General features: G+C 43.2%; 1 protein-coding gene across 4 annotated transcripts; it reads left to right on the forward strand.

Annotated features, from left to right (window-relative positions):
* On the forward strand, nt 1–22377 carry LOC145888815 (protein dead ringer homolog). Of its 4 annotated transcripts, none has more exons than XM_082979674.1 (13): nt 1–166; nt 3443–3979; nt 4259–4360; nt 5209–5379; nt 13835–13907; nt 17796–17979; nt 19106–19219; nt 19559–19680; nt 19865–20007; nt 20110–20255; nt 20424–20500; nt 20718–20797; nt 21248–22377. In XM_082979674.1, exons 1-13 carry the CDS (start codon nt 143–145, stop codon nt 21317–21319), a joined length of 1845 nt encoding a protein of 614 aa, XP_082835800.1. In that variant the 5' UTR covers nt 1–142; the 3' UTR covers nt 21320–22377. The 4 variants fall into 4 exon arrangements, with proteins under 4 accessions (XP_082835800.1, XP_082835802.1, XP_082835801.1 ...); XM_082979676.1 differs by having other exon boundaries at nt 19865–20001; XM_082979675.1 differs by having other exon boundaries at nt 19562–19680.
* Nucleotides 22378–22824: the final 447 nt, after the last annotated feature.

Here is a 22824-nt window from a genome sequence, read left to right on the forward strand (position 1 = left end):
TTTTGATAACTTGTAGTTTGTCACTGTTATGATCCGAAACCCGATCCATAACCACTAAAGATAAACTTGACAGCCCCACGAAGTGCGTCACAAAGGACATTGTTATACTTCACAAACGAGAGACAACGTAGAAAACGTAAAGATGATGGTCGGGAACCTCACACAGGTTAGTTTGACGTCACGTGCCGTTGCTTAGTTACCTAACTTATATTTTTTATGCCGATCACCGACGAAAAATGCCTATTTTCGTAATTTTTTTCTAAAAATTTGCTAAATTGTTTCTTTTTTAATATGGAAAAGCAGTTGCTTTGTTCATAAGTTATGTTAATGAAAACGTGGACAAGCAATTCTAATAAGTTTTATCACTACCAATCGAAGTGCATTGGGCGGTCAGTTGTAAGGCATGTGATTGAGCATTTTGTTTGGGTGACAATAAACCGATGGTTTGAATTGATGAATCGTAATTTCGAAAACTGCGCAATACGCAAAAATCGAAGATGAAATCCACCAGGTGTATTGTAATATATGGGACGCGCCCGTCTGCACGGGTGAGGTATTAAGCAAATTCGCATAATACACATTTAAAGGCGCTCGAATGCGGCAATGCGGGAGATTTGAAACGCCCACGATTAACACACAATGCGCGCGCGTATGAACAATAGAATTATAATATAAACCGAATTGCCCGCAACAGATGCCCCCACTGTGACGTCACAATCGCTTGAAACAACAATATTTTTGCGATGAGGGAGTGACGTTGATTAGATGGATCTAATTGTTGGGGGATTAGTTAGAACAGGCATTTACATGCGATTAATAGGGATAAAATTTCAAATACTCTGTTTAGTTTGCGCTGCATTGTGTTTCGCGTCGACTAGGTTTGACCGGACCGGCAGCGTTATTTTACTCAACGTTTTATTTCAAATTACAAATGCCGTTTTACGAGTAGAGTTAGCAGCAAAAATGCCAAAATCTACTTCAAACATAAATTGTATTTCTATATGTAACATAGTGATACGGTGCGCGATCGACAGCGTGCCAAGCTATCTTGGTTCAAACTGATACAAATTAGTTTATTATTCTGCAAACACATTCGACACATTTGGCGAAAATGCACAAAAATCCTACGTGTGCCAAGGGAAGATTTAATTCAAAGCCAACCCGTTTTTTGTGCCAAAAAATAACAATATTAAAATCGACGCCATTTGGAAGCTGCATTAAACACGTGATACCCTTGTTGGAATCGATGCTGTTGGCGTTCATCCATTTAATCAATCTTAACGCTTGCGTACGTATTCAAATTAAAAATCCAACTGTTTTTGACGTATGGCAGTCAGCCTCAAATTGCATTATGATGCGATAAGACCAACGACAATCACCCCTTGTGACGTCACACTTGTGTTAATGGCGCTTATCGACTGGCAATTGAAAGCGATATCGTTTGTTTCGTCATAACTACAACGTATTCTGGAACATCCAACTGTCTGGACTTGATCAAGATAGTAAGCACTAGACTTAGATTTGGTTATCGTTGAAGCGTGTTGCACCCGACTATAATTACAATATTAAGTAATGCACGCAGGACGCCTAATGCAGTCGTCCATAGAGTTGCATGGAAATGCTTGCTGAGTGTTTCTTAGGCCGGGCACTTCTGATATCGGGTTGAGGGTTTCTCTATCGGCCCAGGAAACGCGTTTGGTTGCACACGATCGAATAGTTAATTCTAGGTTCGGGAAAGTACGGCCGCAATGATCATGGGAACAAGTTGTACGAACCCAAAAGCAGATTATGTGTTAACCGCAGGTCCACACCTTCAAAAAATATGACCACATAAAAAATCGTATGACTTTCGTGAACCACGCAAAATAACACGAGTCTGTATCGAGCAACGTGGACCGAACGACGCGTGCATATTTCTATCAAATATTTTTTTTGTTCAATTCAGGCGCCTTCATTTCAAAACAGTTTTATTCCAGTTCTCAGGAAATTATATTCGCCGTTGGTTCTTATGCATATTTTTATCCACCGCGCCAGGCAATTTTACCCCTAAAACTGGAACGCGATCGCTACAAAAGTTTCAGTAGACAAAACAAATTACCACCTGCCAAGAGTGGTGTTGCGTTGTTGACGTTGGAACTCCTACCGCACCTAAAAGGCGATCACACACCTGACGAAAGTTTCGTATTGCCCCGAAAATATCAAAAGAGCTCTGCTATTACTTAGCCCCCCCTATTTAGTAATCGCTTATCTTCACAACGACCGGATATAAGCGGACACCCTTAACAGGCCCGTCACGTGATCTTGGGGGGTCGCGGTTCGTCTGTTTAGAAGTTTGAGTCGCTTAGGTAGCGAATTTTGCTGAGCCAAACGTTGCGTATCGACCGTGGAACGTGACTGTGGACGCCATTTTTGCGAAGGTGAAAGTGGTCTCCATTTTGGTGAGGACTTGAGTTTTCCAAAAGCACCCGTGGCGACTCCCATGTTGAACTTCCAAGACTTTGAATTAAGTGTTTGGTTGACGAGACGAGGTTCACTCTAAATACACTGAAATAGTGGAACATATTGCTGATGCGATCATGCGCGTAAAACGCTTGACACGAACTTCTGTGGGTGTTCCTGCACAGAAATAGTCGCTATTCTAAAACTTTCCCCTAATTGGCGCGACAATGTTAATCCCTTGTCGAATTGCCGGCGAAAATGACGTCACAATTAAATGTCGTGCAGGGGATTTTCTGCATTGTGTATTGGGCGCGTTGTTCGATGTTTGTGTAATGCGCCACAATGAGCTTTCTAAAGCGTAATCGACACGTCGCGAATCGCAGTTACGATTTCCTTCTGTGACGTCACAAACAACATGCACATTGTTGCCTGTATCGGACGAAAGAAAGTTTGACAGAATGTCGACGTGCCGATTTTTAATATCATGGCGGTTAGACTTGATGCTGGGACGGAACGTTCCAGGAAAACCAACCGCGTTTAATAAACACCTTGATATCTCGATCTTGCTATGCACGCGAAGCCTGGGGACGACCTCACCACAAGATTGTGCATTCGAGATTGCGCGCGTCGCCGTCGTGAAATAGAAAGCGAATTGGAGCGCGAGCGTAAAGGTCGCGTTACGGTATTAAATGCTGATCTGATCGAGACTTTAATCGTGCATACTTGACCCAATATTCGTGCCTGCAAAGGTTACTGCGACGAAACAAAGTCCGCCCGCTGCACTGAAATATCATACTTTGATGCGTAAACCTCGCAAAATTGAAAACAATCGTTTATTTTGTTCAAACTTATGTACAAAAACTGCATTGAAGTTTTTTATTTGTATGGCTAATTTGACCACAGCTGGCCTTGGCGTGTATTATTGCAAACAATAAGTCTTTTGGGTACGTCATTAAGCTTTAACCCGATCTTCCCCTTAACTCGCTGCCTAATTTCTTCGCAGGCAAAAACTGACATCGGTCTGGCCGGTAGCCTCGGTGCAGCCGCGTCAGCGGGAAACGTCAGCGCCGCCACAATGAAACTCGAAGCTGTGATGGAAAACTTGCAGCGCCAACACCAGCAACGCATGCTTGAGCAGCACAAAGCCGACGACGTCATGGTGGGTGACGTCAGTCGCGGCGGCGACGATTTCAGCGATAGTTCGGACCATAGGAGACGCTCGTATTCCGAGTCCCCCAAAGGTGGTCCCGGAGGCGAGGACTCTGCTGACGAGGATGGGAGGCAGGACTTGTCCTCGCCAATGGGAATCGGGAAGGATGAAGACGAAGGTCACAACAGAGGTGGTTCCCCGATGGGCGAGCGATCGTCTGCGCTCATGGCTCAACAGGTTGCGTTTGCTGCCGCGTTGGCCCAGCGTTCTTCTCCCGAGGGCACCGGGATGGCCCCAGCCCTCAACTCGTTCATGCCCCAAGCGATGCTGCAGCAGTTTGGGCAATTCCAGAACAACCTCGCTAACTTTGACCCCTCGCAACTCCCCCAGGTAAGCAAACACCGGAAATTTGCATTGACATTTCAAGGCATTTTTCAAATATCATTACTGGTTTAAGTGGAACCAGTGCCTGACTTATGGGCAACTCGAAATTCCCTTGTGTTTTTTTCGGTGCCTATGCCATTTTTTGTATCACGTCTATTGTTCACATGCGTGGAAAAATGCGTGCAAACAAAAGTGATTTGATTTGATAATGAACCTCGATTCTCTGACATGCCTCTATTTGGCGCCTTTACTGGTATTTTCTCCAACTTTGGTACTTTTATTTAGGGTTTTCGGGAACTGGCACTGTATCAGCATCAGCAGATGGCACAGAGGATGGCGGTGGAAGCACAGAAGAGAATACAGGAACACCAAAGCGTACAACACCAGGTTGGGACGTCGGCAAAACATTTAACGGAAAATGAATGTCGCCACAAATGAAATTTCACCTAAAATATTTGAAAATACATGCCGAATATATGGTAACGTAGTAGTTGGTAACTAACTCCGCTCCGTCACATCTTTAAAACGAGTTATAGTCTGTTTCTTACTCTACAAGGCACTAAACTGAAGTAGCATATGTATGAATAACAGGCTAAAATATGTTCAAAACGATAATGTTGGTGTAGTACAAGCGGTTTATGTCGTTGTTAAGTGGGCAGATCTGAGTAAATCATGTTGTTATCGAATCAGTGATGAAAAATCACTCGATAACTAACGTTTAATTCCGCCACGAGTGAAGTTCGTGATAAGTCTGTATCGATGTCGTTGATTCTGCCGAAAAACGTGAATTGGATCGCTCGATACAAGCTTCGAAATTAATTCGGTTCATGTACGAAATTTCTCGGAGGACTAAGATAAAATCGTGCCCCGAACATTTTATATCCATCTGCAGTAAATCTTAGTTGTCGACCAGATGCTATCGCAAGCGAGCTTGTACAAAGAAGGCGGCCTTGATTCCCTATTTTATCGAAGTTGAAAGCCGTATTTGGTTAACAAATATGGGGCCGTGTTTTCTAGGGAATTTGTAGAAAATTCCAGTTGGCAACAGAAAGCCAACGCTCGCGTACAACGTTTACAAACAGCTAGAAAACCTCGGTGTATTTGTACTTAAAAATCGTTTCGACGTCTTTAGGGAAATTTTAAGGGTTTTTAAACGAGTTCAATATTTCCAAGTATTATTACGCGCACGATTTTTTGGTTTGCTCAAAGTGTAACTCTGTTACTTCTGTTATCAGCAACCACACCATCCCCCCATGCACACTCCGGCCCCAACACACCAAGCCACACAATCCAGTGCGTCATCAAACTCGTCCATGTCATCCGGCGTGACGTCACAATCGAAGGGCGCTGCAAGCGGCGGCAGCGCCAGTCAACAGGAATGGACGTACGAGGAACAATTTAAACAGGTAAGCAGAGAGCGTGGATCAACGTCATAACCGTGACGTCATAGATTGAGTACTTTGCTTTATCGGGAAATGACGGTTTGTAAGGTGATATCATGATTAACTGACGCTTGTCAACTTGCTGCTCGATTCATAGAAGGCTGTTATTGTGTTATACCCCATTGTTCCGTAGATAATGAGGGCTTGTTTGATTTGGAATGAAATCATAGTTTTTACAAGAGAGTTACAGACGATATACGGCAAAGGTTTTGTGCGATTGTATTCACTTTCCATGCTTGATTTTACCACGTGACCAGCTCTGTATAGAGGCGGCGCCGTATCCCTAAATAAGCACAATAACCCCGGTGTACAACGTCTGTAGAAACATGCAACGTCAATTCAGACGCAGTGACTTAAATCAAAACCCACCTTAACCCTTCAAATAGCTTCGACCGGCTTTTGACAGTCAAAACACCGCGAGGAAACATATTTACGCCCCTTATAGTGTCGCGTCGGGGTGTCGCGAACGACCACAAATGTGTTGAAAGATTTGCACAACACTTTCGCTATTGCAGACATACGGTTTGTAATGGATTCTTGTTTTGTCGTTGAGCAAGGGTTGTTTTTTGATCGGTCTGAAGATAAAGGTGCTTGCCATTGCGTTGTTGATGTGAAAGAGGATTTGAGTTTTTTCGCAATTTCTTGACTGGGAATATTTCTTTCAGCCACGGTTGAGTGCGTCCATTTGAGTGCGGTGCAAATGCACACGCCATGTGAGGCATTGAAATCATTTATCTTGATTTTTTCGTCACGTGGAAGCCTTAATGATCTGGCCGGGGACAAAAGTTCTCGCTTCGGATGCGTCACCACAAGGGGTAGCGGGGCTAAATTGTGTTTGTCAACTTACGGCTCCACGTTTAATCTAACTGGTTAATTCTTGTTCTGCATTATTCGTTTGGCTGGCAGTATCATCCACAGTCACACCAAACTGCACTGATGAGACTTTGTACGTCGAAACAATTGTCATCTGTATGCAGCCCACAGAATTCATGTTATTTTCTCCTTGTTTATTTATGTTTCTTGCAATCCACAATATCACGAATCAACTTTAAAAATACCTCTCGGTTTAAACCCCCTCAAAATGTTTAAAAACAAGTTTTTAATAAGACGTAGTAGAAAAGAAAACAGTGCGTTTCGGATTTGTTGAAACAACAATCCGTTTCGAATTATTCAAAAGGAAACCGGCACTTTTCAATCGTTTAAAACGGGTGGTTTGTATCGATCAATCAACTCGTCAGATTTTGCTGCTGAGCGATTCGCGATAATGATCCGAACCTAATTAATTACGACATCGACGAGCGATTGAATTCTTACTAAACTCGTTTGAAGATAGAAACAACAATCTGGCGCCAGCGGGGCTAGCGGGGTCCCTTATACTGGGACCTTTGCCTCAAGCGCGCGCTCGAAGCCCCCGGTTTATCGCAGACATTTGTGATGGGGCGTTGCGGTAGAAGATAGTAAAGGATTATTGTCGAATTCCTGCTTCTTGGCTGATCACCAGAGGAGATGAAACGAGCGCTCAAGCGCGCGAAGCATCGATGCCTCGAGAAGATTGAATTAAAGAGAGCTTATATCAACTCACCCCTGCCCTGCAGACAACTCTCTGAATGGATTAGATTCGAAAGCTTTCCACTCGATCTCGTAAGGGTAAAAGCGAGGAAAAGATCTAAAATTCTTTTAATAATTAAGTTGTTTGTTCGCATATTCCAACTCCAGGATCACTTATTACTCACAATTTCTTCCCCTGCTGTTTGGCATTTCGGCCACCAAAGGTATTGCCGATGTTATGAATCATTAAAAACAGATATGCGGCTACTTAATTGGTGGAAAAAAGACTAAATTTTTGGTGTACTCCATAATAATTAATAATAAATCCACATCCAACACACCGTTGTATGATACAATTTAAAAAATGCATTTGGCCATAAGTTGTCTTTATTGTCTCAAAAGATCCGACAGTTAATTTACCGCAGTTTACCCCTTCATTTCATCTCGTGACTATTTGCTGTCACAAAAATGGCACAAAACCCATCTGGCACAGCGCGGCTGTTGCAATTAAAGCTGAAAGCAGATATTTTATGTCTCACATGTTGCGGTATTGGCTGGCGGACTCTGGATTTTAAGATCTCGGATGAGATGGCATTAAACTTTCATAAAGAAATGTGATACGGTCGCAACACAAATGAAACACAACAAGGAGATGTATTTTAAAGTGCGAAGGTGATCTTAGAGGCGCCCAAAAATATAAAATTAAAAGTGTTTTAATTGTACGGTCTCAAAGACGGGAGAAAGGTTGAAGACAATGCCTTTAGTGGGCTGTGCTATGAGGATATGGGAAATAAATTATTGAAAAAGTCAACTGTGATATTACTTTTCGCTGTTCGTCCTGTGGCTTATCGCAATATCAGGAAATTAAACAATAGCAGAAACACAGAGATATAGAAGAACTGCACCCGTAAACCTAATAAATTATAAAAACCTACAGTATGAATTATGTCTATAAAACACTATTTTATTAAATGCCTTTTTTGTTGAAAACAGCACCCTATCTCAAACTCAGCTCTGCTTTCAAAATTTTTTTTTGCAATTAGCTAATTTGATTTATTGTCGATCAAACATACATTTTAACAGAATTTGTTTTGGTTTTAACTAAAAAAAAAAAATGCTCACACCATACTTCATACGATGCATGTCAATTGTTTTGATTGGTCGATTGGAATTCGATGGCGATTCGTGATTGGTTGAAGGCGATACCAATTACTTCCCTCCCAATGCGACTAATTGCGTTTTCATTGCCCTCTGCCGCGGCATCGTTTGAAATCAACGATTGTTCGGTCACAGTGATGCGATTGTGACGTATTGTGATTATTACTTATTATTCCGTTCGGAATGGACATTGCTCTTCACCCAGGGGAGTAAATAAAATATATTGTTACCGTTCTTATTCCGAATAATTTCATCGGCATCGCGCGCGGTTGCGCAATCAATGGAATGTGGACAATTCGGTGTTGTGACAGTTCAGTAATTGGGCGTTGAACACCGAGAGGTAGAAGGTCAACTTGCGTGGCTCATACATGGATAGAGAAGATTTTTCTGTGTAGATTTTCTCCAATTCCAACTTTGTCCAAATTTGAAATATCTAATTATATTTTTTAAATAAACAGGTGTTTGTGTGGGAAAGTTTAGCAGAAATTACTTCGTCAAACAATTCACCAGCGCGCGAACCACCTCATATTTTTTGTCGCAAGTTAATCATAGTCACAGGACTGTCACATGTAAAAAATAGCAACCGTAAATGTTCTTGCTAAATCGAAGTGGGACTGTATGACACGTACACCTTGCTAGTATTTACCGACTCTTCGAAGCCCCACATCCTCCATTTAACCGGCGCCGAGGCCCAGAACTCAGTCATGATGCCTCATTCTAGGTTGAAACAAGTCGATTAAAGCCACCCGGCAACAGAAGCAGAAAGAAGTCAGAGAATGAAAGGCGAGTGGTTGCGAACAGGCCACGGTAAACACTGCATTGGATTAGCGGAGCGTTTTTTCCACGGTCCAGCGCCCGAGGTCAAGTTTCAGACTCCGGGTCGCCCGTCGTTCGGGTCTCGGGCGAGGGCCCCGTTTGTGGGGCCCCCACTTTCTCGGGCGCCCCTTAAATTCCCCCCCTTCGCCACGTCATGGGAGAGAGAGTCAGGAAATGTTTGCTTTACAAAGTTACCGCGTCGCAGCCAATTGAGTCTGTTTGAAGGCTCGAATGGCAGCAGCTACATGTGCGCCGTTTTAATTCGCCCAAGTCGAGTGATATATGCCTCTCGCCGAGTGGTTAATGCGCTCATTAAGGCACCATTCGATGCTATTTGTTGGTTTAAGGCGGTGTTAGATGTTCGCATGATCCCATGACAGAAATTGCGGCATTGCAAAAGGGCACTGGGGCCCCATTTTGGCGCCGGTACAAATGTCGGGGTGGCGAGTTTTTATTTGTACAAGTTATTCTCTTTCCTTTAACAGAATAGGAATTATGTTTAGAAACATAATCGCATGCTATGTGTTCTGTAACAATCTATTTCGAATTAAATCAAACTGTGTGGAGGGAACAATTGCACATTTTTGGTTGATAAAGGAATGTTTGTTGTTGTTTTCACTTGTTACTTCTTTGTTACCTCGAGTGTTTTGTTGCATAATGTCACTTTATTTGGCAGGCTGCAAAAATGTCAACAATATACATAAAAAAGCGTTATTGTCATTCTGAGAGATCAACGCAAAATTTATTATTTCTCCGTATATATAAAAGAGATTTTTTATCGCTAAAAGGCAAGCGATGGGTACGGCCGGTGAATTCCAAAAGCTTTACTACCCATATATAGATCCACCATCGCAGCTTTAATTTCTCTGAAGGGAGCTGTCAAGTCGAAAATACCTAGATACGATTTCAAAGCGCATTGATAAGAGACGAAGTAAAAATTAACCGCAACATCATCGAGAATTCGACACTTCGCATTCCGCGTAGTTAGATGAGCATTGCGAGAAATCACTCGGCGCCTTTGGGGCGGGAATTAATCTTATTTTATAGAGACAAGCGCTCTAGAGATGACCGGCACCGCATGTCCCTTGTAGCACGGGTCACTTCCCAAATGGACATCTTATTTACCCAATCTAGCACGCTGTTTTGCACCGCGCCAATTCTTCATCGGATTTTCGGACCTTTCCCCCCCCAAACTTAGATCAAATTTGCCAGAACCGTTTCCGTGACCCCTTCACTGACAGCAAGCTTGAAACTCACACGAGTTTTTGATTAAAATTACGTTTCAACTTGCCTCGGAAACCAATTAGTGTCGATTTCAAGTCCGGAATGTTCTGGTTGTCCTGTAGTTTGAATGTTAAGTTTGATGCACGGTCGCTTGTCTCACTTCTTTTTCGCGACAAGTCCATATTAAATTGTTGGTCTTTTTCGTTGTTATGTTTTGCGCCATTGACACGTCAGCGTTCTCTCAGAACGTGGACAAATTGCGGTAAAGACTTAAAGGGATTCACATCTGTCAGGATTAGAGCGCGAGATTTAGCGCGAATCGAAGACCCCGTGATGTCACAATGGGGCTCGCGTGTGGGGGTCGCGGTAACCGGAGTTGTCCGACAACAGCAAGGTCATTAACTGACCACTCCGAACGTGTGGACGGGGTCACTGGGCCGGATATATAGAACCACCCCCGCGACGGTCAATTTAAATCAGGGTCGGAGGTCAATGGCTGACCGCTGTCCACGCCAGGGCAGGGGGGAAATTGGACACTTGAACACATCACGTTCGGGGTCTTTGCAGCGACCAACTGGGGTTGAAAAGTTCTGTTCTGGTGCAGAATAAAAACTGGTCACAGTATTAATTAAGGTGCCAAGGTATAAGTGGTGCTATTTTGTATTTGGTCGTTAGGATTCATGTTTAAACTTTGGGTATAATGATGAACATAAAGTCTACTGGAATGCCTTCGTGAAATTCAAATTTTGTCACAACTTACTGCTGGCAGTTTAGGCACAATCTCTAAACCCACATTGTGTTCCTGCATCCAGTTTACAACACTACTTGGTGAGTCGTTAAACGGGTGAATGCGCAAAACGGCAACAAAAACGCTCGTAAATTCGATCTCCAACTTTTAATTCAAATTCACCGCCCTTCACAGCACCCTTGTGACAAAACACGCCACTAAATTTGTTCCGCCAATCAGCGCGTCACAATGCGCATTATGACGCGCCAATGAACAGTCCGCAATCCTGCCAGTTGGGCAGATAAAGCGCGTGGGGCTTTGTGATGCAATAAGCGATTCGCTCGCGTCGATGCAGTGTTGGAGGGGGGGACACATTAAAATTTCATTTAGTGCAGCAAATCTTATTGGCGATTTCTAGGAGTTCGAGCGTGTCTAAAGGGCGATACGCTTTTCGTAACACTTGCCCGCATGCCTAATTCATGGGTTCCCTTTTGAAACAGTTGGCAAAACAATCGCGCATCAATAAAACATTCGAATATATCGCGGACGGGCGCTTGCGCGGATTCAATCTCTCCGCGCTGATCTTTAATTGCGGCACGATGATTTATTTATATTTCAATTTTTGCGTTCGCGATTGGGTCACGTGATAAATGCACCCCCTTTTTACCCCCGGCGTTCAAGCCAACCCCCGGAGGCGACTTTTGAGAAATAAACTCAATTATTCATGAAAGCAGACATCGGACGTAAAGATCCGCGACATTTCAATTCCTTGTCCCCTTCACCAGCAAGGGATGCTGTGGCGAGTTATTTCTCAGACTCTGTGAAACCTCGAGTCGATAAACCCTCTCCTGGTGGGGTAATGCAGTTTGGGTTCGGCGGCGCGGGGTGGGGCATTGGGTCTTGTATAAGCGTTACGAATGAGCGCCAGCGTGTCTGCCAGGGCTTTACAATCAGGATAACGTTAATGGAAAGGTCGAAAGAGACGCGCGATAGTTTCATTTAGGGCGGCTCGTTGAAGTTGAAGAGAGCTGTTGATTGTGCATCGCCTCCACTTCAGTCCACAGATGTTCGCGGGCGCGCTATAACTTTTTTATTATCGAGTTACGCGAGATCGGATCGATACACCCCCCACTGTCCGTCGGTCACTTTCCATTGTCGCTCCCCCAATTCGAGAACCCTCGACGGTCTCTCGTTCGCGCGGCCTCGTCCCCATCACCCCTCGACCGCCGCACCCCCCCTACAACGGCCACTTTCGCGTATTGATCGGGAATTAAGTCGCGTAGCGCGCGAAAGAACAATTAATTCGACTGTGGAACAGCGGCATTCTTTTGGGATAACTTTCCATTAGCACTTGCCTGTTAACGCGTTAATTTGCCATTACGACGAAACAACGGCGTCCACTGTTTTTTTTTTATTTATTTGCAAAACGTTTTTTTGATGTGAGATGCAAAAATCCTCTGATTGCCGCAATTCATGAAATGTTTCTTTTGGCTGCAGCATTTCGCTTCATTTGGTTTTGTTATATCCAAGGGAACGTACTTGCTTACAAGCTAACTATATCATGGAGTATCGCAGCACAAACTGATATTAGTGCCACAAGCCCTTGTACGTACACGCGCGAACAATACCTTACGATTTATAAGGGATTGCCAGGGATTTTTTTAGCAATAAATCGCGATTTCTGCTTCGGTGAGCGGATTTCGCGAGGATCTCGGCTTAATCTAGGGGCGAAAAGTGCTCTTTGTTTGTTCACAATTACGTGCAGTGTGACGTAACCGCCAAAGGGTGCCTTGTAATTTCTTTCGCCGAAGATTTAAATGCAAGGAAAATCATAATCTGCGCTTATAGTCGATAATAAAGATCTTGCTGCGGCTTTAGGCACGCTTACCAATTTATGCTTGTAACGTTGTACTCAAGTTATCCTCTCAAGGTTCAGAGTGAATTTCCAAAAAATGATCCCTTCATAATGTTCAGAATATTGTTCCTAAATCACTAAAAAAACATATTTTTGATCTATTTCTTGTTATGAACATAAATGTGGATTGATTGGAGAGAATCCGGAGGCATTAAGTTGCAGATTCTTCAAACGAATGTTGTTAATTTTAAGTTGGTCTCAAGGCAAGTTTCCTGAGATTGGTTGACCGCTTTAAGCGCGAAAGTGGATTTGTGTTCAAGCCTTTAATCGATTGTTTACGAACAATGGGACACGGAATGCGCAACAATGGACGGCGGGCGGGATGCCCCCCTCCCCCCTCGATCAGCGCGCACCCCTGACCACTCGAACAAATTTAATTAATTCGAAGTCGGCGGCCGAAAACTCAGTAGCGACACTCCACCAAGCTGACAAACAAACAAATAAAACAGCAAGAAAGAGGCTTCTTGAGACACTTGACAATACTTCAAAGACATCCCGGCCCATGCAGTCGCCATTTTGCTTCGAGGGCCGTGTTTGCATATACACGTCATAATCTCAGCATTATGACGCAATACACGACGGCTGCAGTGCGGTGTAATCGCAATTTCGCGTCCTCTTTTTAGTATTAATGAGGTTTAATTGCGGGTCACCAGTTGGGGGAAATACGTGTTCGCTTCCAACACAGATTAGATGCCTTCTAGACGCGATGAAGTAATGGTTTGTTTATTGTATTCGCCTTTGCCCTTCCGGAAACCTTTTGTATGACAACAACATGGTGTCCACTGCAATTAAGTATGCCGCAGCAAAGTTAATACTTTTGCTTTAAAAAAAGTGTGAGATGCAAGATTGTAGGGCTGTAACGGAACTTTGTTGTATTTATATCACGTAAACTTGGTTATGTTGCTTTAAAAACAAGTTAGAATGTGGGGCCAGTGAACCTAAAATGTTTCTGTTAGATTTGTAACTTTACCAAATAGTTTATGAGTGTAAACGCTACAGGAAATGTTTAATGGAAACTATGTTATTTCCAGCTCTACGAAATCGACACCGACCCCAAGCGGAAGGAATTCCTCGACGAACTCTTCAGCTTTATGCAAAAGCGAGGTATTACAATCGCTATATGTGACGTCACAATCACGAGGGTGCAAAACTTATAAATCGTGATTTTTCCGCCCCTCGTGTTGTCTTAGTCTGCCCGGTGGGGCGTAAATGACCCCCTCCCCCCAGCCCCTCGAGCGATTGGGGATTTTATCGCTTGGGATCTGTTCCGTCCGAGTGCTCCGGATTAGAGTCGAATTTCGACACTTCTATTTTCTGACCACGGAATCCTTCGCGAACGGGGGAATTAATGACTAGGGGTTTAACCCCGTCTTGTCACATTGATGCGAAGGTTGCGACGTCTGGTGCCCATTTTTTTAGAAAAAGCCTTATTCGACATCAAGGTGTCCAAAGCTTTGTATGAACAAGGCAATGAACTCAATCTTATTAGTTGTAGTAAGGAAAACACTGACCCTCAAAATCGCCTTCGGGGCAATATTTAAACAAACGAGGGAGATTCCCGGTGTTATGCAGGCTGTTCCATGGGAATTGTTGCCACAAAAACCCCGCGATTCTTTTGTTTTGGTTTCCGTGTAAATTATGCACGAGGAGAGTTATTAAAATGCGTTACCCACAATTCCGACAAGTGTGTTTGCTCCTGGTGACGAAAATGCATTATGCAGCGACGATAAGTCAGGTTGACAACGGCCTTTTTTTGAAAACCTTCTGCGTCATATTTAATTAACGCTTTGTTACGTCACAAAAACTGCGCGTTTTCGAGATCACGGGCGCCGTTAGGTAGTTTTTATCACAAATCTAACTTGTAGTAGGGTATAGTTGGTTGGCGAAAAATGGCGAAATTTTCTGAAATATTGTATTGTTTTACGACTGGATGTAACAATATTATTTAAATTAGTTAAAATAGAATATCACCGACAAAGAATGACCGTTTTAGTCCAAATAAAGCCGCCTTCCTGTTTAGGTGAAGATATGCGGACAGTTTTTGTCAAACGTTTGACAGTTACAACCGGAAACCCAAACCCCGCATAACCCAATATGGCCACCTTACATTATGTTAAGTGAAGCTGATCAAACCGATACAATTTCTCCCATAACTCGCAATCCCAAACCTTCAATAAACTCACTGCCCAACGCGGGGGCGCTGTTTTAACTCCACCCACTCCACTTTTAATCAGCGTTTCGAGTTTGGTTCAATCATGCATGGAAGGTTGAATGTTGCGCCTGCATACAAGCGATAGCAAGCCGCTATAAAAACACGCACATCATCTCGTTCGAAGCCGATGGCGCCGCCGAGTCTGCTTGAAATCCATTTTGCCAGTTGCCACGGTAAACAGAGTTACATTAGCGCCGAAACACCAGGGTCGCTCCGAGCCCCATATTCGGGGTCTCGTTTTACCGGGTCTTGGACCCAGTCTGCGATATGAAACCGTACCTTGCTGAGCGATGTTATTGTTGCATCAACAATCGTTCCGTTTGTGACGCAAAGGCCCCATTGTTTTGCCGACAGAAGCGGTTAATTAAGCTTCTTTTTATGTGCTTGCTTCTTTCCTTTTCGTATCTTGAAAATATTTGCGTAATGGACGCCCACAGTCCATTATCGCCGATAAATCATCGGCAGACAACGACATCGCAACGCTACGGGAATAGGTGACATGCCTAAGTACATGAAATGACGTCACAAAACGTTAAGGTGGTTGCCACCGGTGACCAAATTGAGGTTTTCAATTATGGAGAGCTTGCAAGGTTTTTTTTTTGCTTGATGATTGGCCGCGGACACAGAGTGAACGGCGGTTTCTTTGTTCTGGAACATTCTGAACCGCAGCCGCATTGTTGGAATTTGCCATAAATATTACAAGGATATGCTGTACCACGCATTCTTCCCCAGACTTTGTTGTTAGGTATTGGTATTGTGAACCTCTAAAAAAACACATTTCGCACAATGTGCTTTAACCAATGCGAGACGTGATTGGTTTCATAGACTCGCCAAAAATCTTCTCTAAAATTAAATTGCAATTGAACTTGAGGTGCACGTGACACATTTGTGCGCAAAACAGTCGATTCCTAAAGTTTAATGGTGATAAACAGAACAAAACACCCTTAAAATAGTCGACCGACGTTTAATTCTGGATCTTGTCATTAATTCGAACTCGTGGTTACGCTTGAGCGCCCGTGTTCAGTCGAGCGAATAATCCACTTCAATTAAAAGCAAAATTCGACGAGCGAAATAACCTCACCCTAAACGTGAGTTGCCAAACACAAGCGGTTTATTAGTATCCCATACGATTGTTGCGCAATAACGTCTTTATTGTGACGTCAATCGATTAATCCGTCGGTGTGGGTCGGGACGCTTACACGAAGCCTGGCTATAGGGAGGGAAGTTTTTCACGGTCCCCGCGAATGCGTAACAAAACAAGCATTGTTAGCGCATAAGGGACCGCCGGCGGCGATTTTCATGGCCGCGAAAAACTTTTGATGATATTTCGGATAAAAAGTTGAGTGGATGGTCGTGGAACCGCTACTGACACGTCACGACGAGGCTAAAAGTTTGGTAATTTTTGTGACCAAAATACATTGCCTTTATTGAGAAAAACATCGCTTCTGCAACGTCACCTTTTAAAATAACCTACTTTCTATGATAATAAAAATTGTATATCTGTATTTGGCTCACTAGAAAATCTGAAAACGGTAACATGCTGCAAGTTTTTAACACATTTTGAATAAATCCTTCCACTTTATTGTATTTACTCTTAACGTTACGCCACAAACAAAAGTAGCAGGTAACAAGAAAGCATTTTCGCGTCGGAAACCAATCACTTTTTGCTCCCGGCGGAAAATAGATTAAAGGGAAATGTTACCTCGTGTATTCCAAGTAACCAAGTTGGGTTTAAGTGCGTGACCCCATGGCTTAAATTTACCCGCGGAATGCGTTGCTGCCGTCCCGGGGTTACCTAAACTGAACTATGACGGGCCAAGGGCGCAAACGGGCCCCAGGCGCCGCTGAGTGGGGCCCAAGGCGTGCTTATCTCTCGTCACAGTTGATGTGCAGTGTCAAGGCGAAGTTATCGAATCTTTGCTTCGAATGCTTTGTTGTGCGCCTAAGCGCAGTTTGATATTGACGTAACAATCAAATACCGCGCTGCGCGGGTGGCGCCGAAGACCCCTCATGTTGAGGGTCCCAACCCCCCTTCGACGGCCACATAACGCCGCATCGCGCGAACCCAACGAAGCGTAACAATTCCGACAAGTGAAAAATCGAGTCGCAGTCGATTGTTTTCGCGGGGCCGGATTAACGTCGAAAGATTGGGGAGGGTTTCGACCCCGAGCCAGTGCCCCCTTCTTGTGGGGCCGCTTGACTCATTAAGGGGGGTGGCGGTTGCGGATCGTCGGTAACATTGTTGACCCCACATCTACCGCCCCCCCTCATCTGAGCCGTACCGAATTCAAACAATGGATTCGATTACGGAGCGCGATCAGTGGAGCGTGGCCGCGATTTGTCTTATCTCGATTCGCGAGCCGATAATTCTAGAACGGCGGTCTCGACCCTCCCCTCGGTTATCGTCACCGTAACTTTGTTTTCGCAGAAGTAAAATCGTGGCTCCTTTGAAACGTAATTCCCTGCGTTTTTTGTCACCGATGCTGATTCTAAGAAACCTGGTACCTTTCACCTTCGCAAATATGCGGAAAAAACAGATTATTACAATTTCCAAGGACAGGCGTAATTGTTATTGTTACCATACTCGTTGACGTGCAAAACAATGTGAATCAGGCATTGATCTGCATCCAGCAGTGACTACGGATATTTTAAGTGTATTTAGACCTACACAAAGTTGTTTGGTGGTTTCACTGATACTCGGACTAACTGCTTTACTCCGAAACTGTGGGAAATTATAAACTGAATGCAACAAGAACTTATCGGATTCTGTCTTTTTTCAGGCACGCCTGTGAATCGAATTCCTATCATGGCGAAGCAAGTGTTGGACCTCTATCAGCTGTACAAACTAGTGGTTGAAAAAGGCGGCCTCGTGGAAGTCATCAACAAGAAAATCTGGAGAGAAATAACGAAGGGTCTGAATCTTCCGTCCTCTATCACCAGTGCAGCATTTACTCTCCGCACTCAGTAAGTATATTTTTTGTTACATTTATTTTACATGACAGGAAAGACGAGAGGATTTTCAATTGGGGCGACTGCCTCCGCAATGAATTCACTTGTGATGTTAAAGCTTGGACGAAAGTTGTTATAAATATAACAAGTGTTGGATTACATTGTGGCTAAATATATTGGAAATATTTGAGTTTAAATCAAAGTAAAGAAATAATCCATTTATTTCACATCCCATCAATAGTAAACCCACGGTTTGGTGCAAACTCATCTTTTGCTATCGCCGCGTCTTCCTCGTTAAAACCACAGTCCTCAGTTAAAATGTTAGTCTTACAGATGATCAAGCTCCCTTGCAGACAAAAAATGCGATTAATCTCTGTTTTGAGGCAGTTTGAAGAGGCAAAATAACTTTCTCCGAGTTGCGAAATCAGCTCATGGTACCTCAAGGCCGATCAAATTCCTCCTTTCCGACCACAAAAAGCGCCGAGCTCTGAAAGTAAAAAGGCGTCGCCTCCGCATCCCGCCCTTTTGTACAAAAGGCTGCGGCATTAATATGTTGACAAATCGTCTGTCAGGCAATTCAATTACAGGCCAAGGCTGCGAGGTTCGCCTTACAGCCCAACAACTAATCCTGGTCGTAACCCGATATGCAGCACGCAATCACCCATACTGTACATATAACATCAGGTCTCTAAGTCTGCGCGCAATACAGCAGGGGTGGTTGTATCTGTGAGAGGTGCAAGGTTGAAAGTCTCGCACGGAATTCGAGCTTGTTGGTTCCAGGAATAGAAACCTTTTCAGGGTTTTATTCCCTTCGCTCCGCACCCACATTACATCACTAACTTTATTTTTGTGCCCGCACTGTATACGTGCAGGTGTTTTGAGCGTCGGTTTGATGACGCATACAGCGGTAATACAAAAAAGAAAATAATGAACTCCGTCCCGAATATTATTTTTTTTTACCACGACGGGATTCGAACCCAGGACATCCTGGGCTCAAATTTCGATCAAGTTTCTACTTGTTGGGCGCTCTGAAAGTTGTTGCCAATCGACCTCCTGTATAACATTTTAAAGTTAACAATTCCGGACCAAGCTTCCACTCGCTTACTTGCTTCTTGTTATGAAACTCGTTCCTTCTTTCCAGGTATATGAAATATCTTTATCCGTTCGAGTGCGAAAGGGAAAAGCTTTCCTGCCCATCTGAGCTCCAAGCTGCGATTGAAGGAAACCGAAGAGAAGGAAGACGACCAAGCTACAGGTGAATAACAATGGTAACATAAATAATAATGTTACTCTTCGCTACCTGAGAAATTTCAACCTCAGCTGCCTGAAACATTTTGATGCTCACGAAGCACTGCTGCCCCCTAGCGTATACTATTCCTTTTGTAGCGAAGGTCAACTGTCTGCTTTGAGTATTTCTCTTGCCTTCAAAGCGCATACATATTTTAAAATACGACGCTCCAATATAATGTGCAACATATGATGGATGTTCACCAGTAATTATCAATGCGAATAAATTTCATTTTTTTTTCGAACTGCAAAGAAAAACAACCAATAAATTTATCCTTTTTTAAATTTTAAAACTTGTGTTTTTCAGCAGCTCTCACCTGTTTTCATACCCACCAAACGCCAACGGAGGAAACATGCTCACTCCACCCAAGTTTTCCTTTCCTCCACATAACGGGTTGGGACAACTCTCTTCCCTGGCAGCGAAATACGGTACGTTGGATTCCACAAAAAAAATTTGATGTTAGAACCACAACAAATATTCGCTTACATCAAATTACTTACCTTTAAAACACATCAGGTTGCAAATATCGTCAAAAAGTGCGGTTATTGTATTTTAAGATATTTCCTTGCGTGTTTTTACAAAGTTTGACATGCGATTTTTCCGTAACAATAGGCCAGAGCGACGACAGAATGCTGCCCACCTCCCCAACACAACAGCTCATCGCTCAACAGCAACAACTTCTCCAGTCGGCGAACGCTCAACACGTGGCGGCGATGGCGGCGCTAGAGAGCATTCAAAATCAAGCTAAAGTAAGGGTAAGTCCCTTGATTTTGCGTACGGATGTTTTTCGACAATATCGATTGTTCAGTGTTTTGGATATTTTTATGGTGTGATTATCCGTATTGTTTTGCATCTAGGCGGCCCATGCAGCTCAGCAAGCAGCTCAACACGCGGCGCAACAGGCTGCCCAACACCAGATGTCGCTAAAGAAAGAGATTGACTCCGATTACTCGGAAGGGGAATTACCGCCAGAGAAAAAGCTGTGTTACGACGATTCTTCGAGGTAAGTTGTTTGTGTTGAAATTAGTGAAACATATGTTTGCTAAAGTCACAAAAATGCTACCCGTAAAAGAGTACAATAAACACAGCTATTCGGATGTAGTTGAGGTGGTGGATGAGATTTTTATTTTCACGAGAAATCGATTTTTACTTTAGTATGATTTCTATGCAGACGTTTAACTCCAGAAGAACCGCGTCGCATTTCATCTTCCTCAAGGTCATCCCTAAAGATGTCAATGTCAGACCGAGGTTAGTACAATGCTTATTTCTTCAGTTGGCAATATTTATTGCAACGTTACGTGACATTTTTTTAACTGTCTTAAAATGTTTCGAGTCGTGATTATCGATGAAAATTACATTTGAACTAAAAGTATTTCAAAAATTTCTTTGTTTAATGTTAGTTTCTGTAACAGCCAATTGCGTTTAATCGTATAAAAACGTATATCTTACCTTGCAAATATTCCAGGTAAACAAGGGGATATGAACGAAGTGTCAAGTTGCGACTCGATAGACATGTCAGTGGAAGTGAACGGAATCACTTATCAGGTGAGAAATGGCAACTTTACGTTGACACATTAAAATTTGTATCAATGCGTGTTTAGAAAGTTATAAAACATCATGTTATTGCTTGATAACTATGATTTTTAAACCATTTATAAAAAACAGCTGACAATAATGTGAAATACTTTGTTTAAATCAAATTCCTATCTTAATAAATTTGTGTCACTGGTGTAAAACAATGCCCAGTTGAGGGCCAGAATTTGCTTGTTGTATGGAAGCAGTCTTGATATCTCTATGGCGAGCTGTAGTCAGGACCTAATAGGTCTCATCAGTGCAGTTATGGTGTGACTTACAATGATGAGACATGTTAGGTCAAAACAGTTGCCCTGTCTGCAGCTCAGTACAAAAAACTTTATTGGCCCTCTTTTTCTTGCACTTGAAATCTATACCCCTGTTATTTTAGCCGTAGACTATCAACATATTTGTTGCATTCAGGGAGTTCTTTACGCTCAATACCCAAATAATTCACCTCTGAAGCAATCCACACCCCCTCACAATTCCACATGAACAACCTTTCTTGCATCACCTCGTGGCTGCAATTCTGCAAGCACTGCCGCCACCGGAGGGCGACCGCGCACTGCCAAGTTGCTTCCTCTGTGAGGACGTGACGTATTGCACTAAACTCTCGACTGTCACCGCGCGGTGTAAATCATCAAGCCTATCCCAATGTAAAGTGTCGTTCTTTTCTTTTTCGTTTTTCTTTTTATTTGTGTTTTCGGTGTTTCCCCGCGATTGGGGGTCACGTGACACGGGGTCGGCCGCTTTCAGTGTTGTTAGAATGTGTAGGAAAGGAATCTGTTCTATTTGCCTACAACTCCCGTTGTTAAAACTCTGTAATTGAAGAGCTACTGAACACGCCAACAAAAAGCATCTCAATGTTTCTTTTTGCGCATCTTGGCTTTCACCTTGTATCTGTTACATACGTTCACCCCCACCCGTGTAAACCTGCTCAATATCTGCCAACATACTTGACGCGCAGATATCTTCATAATTAATTGTTTTTGGTGCTTCATCATCCTTGTCGTACCTCACTACCTCAAGGGCGGCCCCGCTAAAAGTTTCAGTGTTTTCACACCGTCTGGAACAACGACGATAACAATCGCGGCATCCATTGACACCAATGCGCGTGAAAGCTCGCCAGCGAGACGTGTTCTGGCTTATCGAGCGAATTTTTTTGTCGGTTTTATCATGTCGTCGTTTGTGTCGGATGACCTAAACGGCGTTGAAGTTTGATTTTTTTACATAAACAAAAGTGAAAATAAACACGAACAAAAGTTGGTACAAACGTTGAACGACTTGATTGTTTGTGCGAACAATTTCATACGGTGCATTTTAATCCCTGCATCCGATACATCACAAAACCTTTATGTTCTGGATTTTACATTTTGTCATTTGCGGATATACAGTAGCGCAGCAAGCCGAATTGCAACTGGGTTTTTTATTTGTCTCGCGCATCTACTAACTGTCCTTTTTCTTCCGCCGTTTGTTATATTTGCATGTATAAATTTTTTAGCGCAATGGTTTGTCCGATTCGGCGAACGAAGGGTATTTTGTCAATAAAAAATACTGCCTCAATGCTGTATGGTTGGTCAGCACTGGTAAAAATTCACCTGTTTTTCTATAGGTTGCACATTAATTTATTTATTCATACAACATACTCAGTTTGAAATGATAACAACCAACAGACAACGCATTTTTTTTCTGAAATTGAAATTATAAACCACATATTCGGTAAGACCTTCGGTGGCGCACAAAAAATTCGAATTTCTGGCATTGGCGTTTTTCCAGACCGCCCGAGAATCTAATGACGATTTAAAAATACACACGAAATTTGCATACAAATTACAGAAGCACGGTTGAATGCGGAAGACGTGATTTGTGGAGGAAATAGAAATCTCATTTCCGGTGCTTCATCAAATGGCAACGAGCGGATGGAGTTTCGAGGTCACGTGACGCCGACGCCGCCACCCTCATTTACTACAGATTTATATTTGTCACACTTTTTAATGAGA

Source organism: Ascidia mentula, chromosome 2, assembly GCF_947561715.1.
Source record: "Ascidia mentula chromosome 2, kaAscMent1.1, whole genome shotgun sequence".
NCBI classification, from domain to species: domain Eukaryota; kingdom Metazoa; phylum Chordata; class Ascidiacea; order Phlebobranchia; family Ascidiidae; genus Ascidia; species Ascidia mentula.

What these genes read in the sequence shown, in the direction of transcription:
- LOC145888815 (XM_082979674.1), top strand. Translation starts at nt 143, where the DNA reads ATGATGGTCGGGAACCTCACACAG. An exon ending in TGGTCGGGAACCTCACACAG is followed by an intron (nt 167 to 3,442) that starts GTTAGTTTGACG and finishes ATTTCTTCGCAG; the next exon opens with GCAAAAACTGACATCGGTCT. An exon ending in CAGCTTTATGCAAAAGCGAG is followed by an intron (nt 13,908 to 17,795) that starts GTATTACAATCG and finishes GTCTTTTTTCAG; the next exon opens with GCACGCCTGTGAATCGAATT.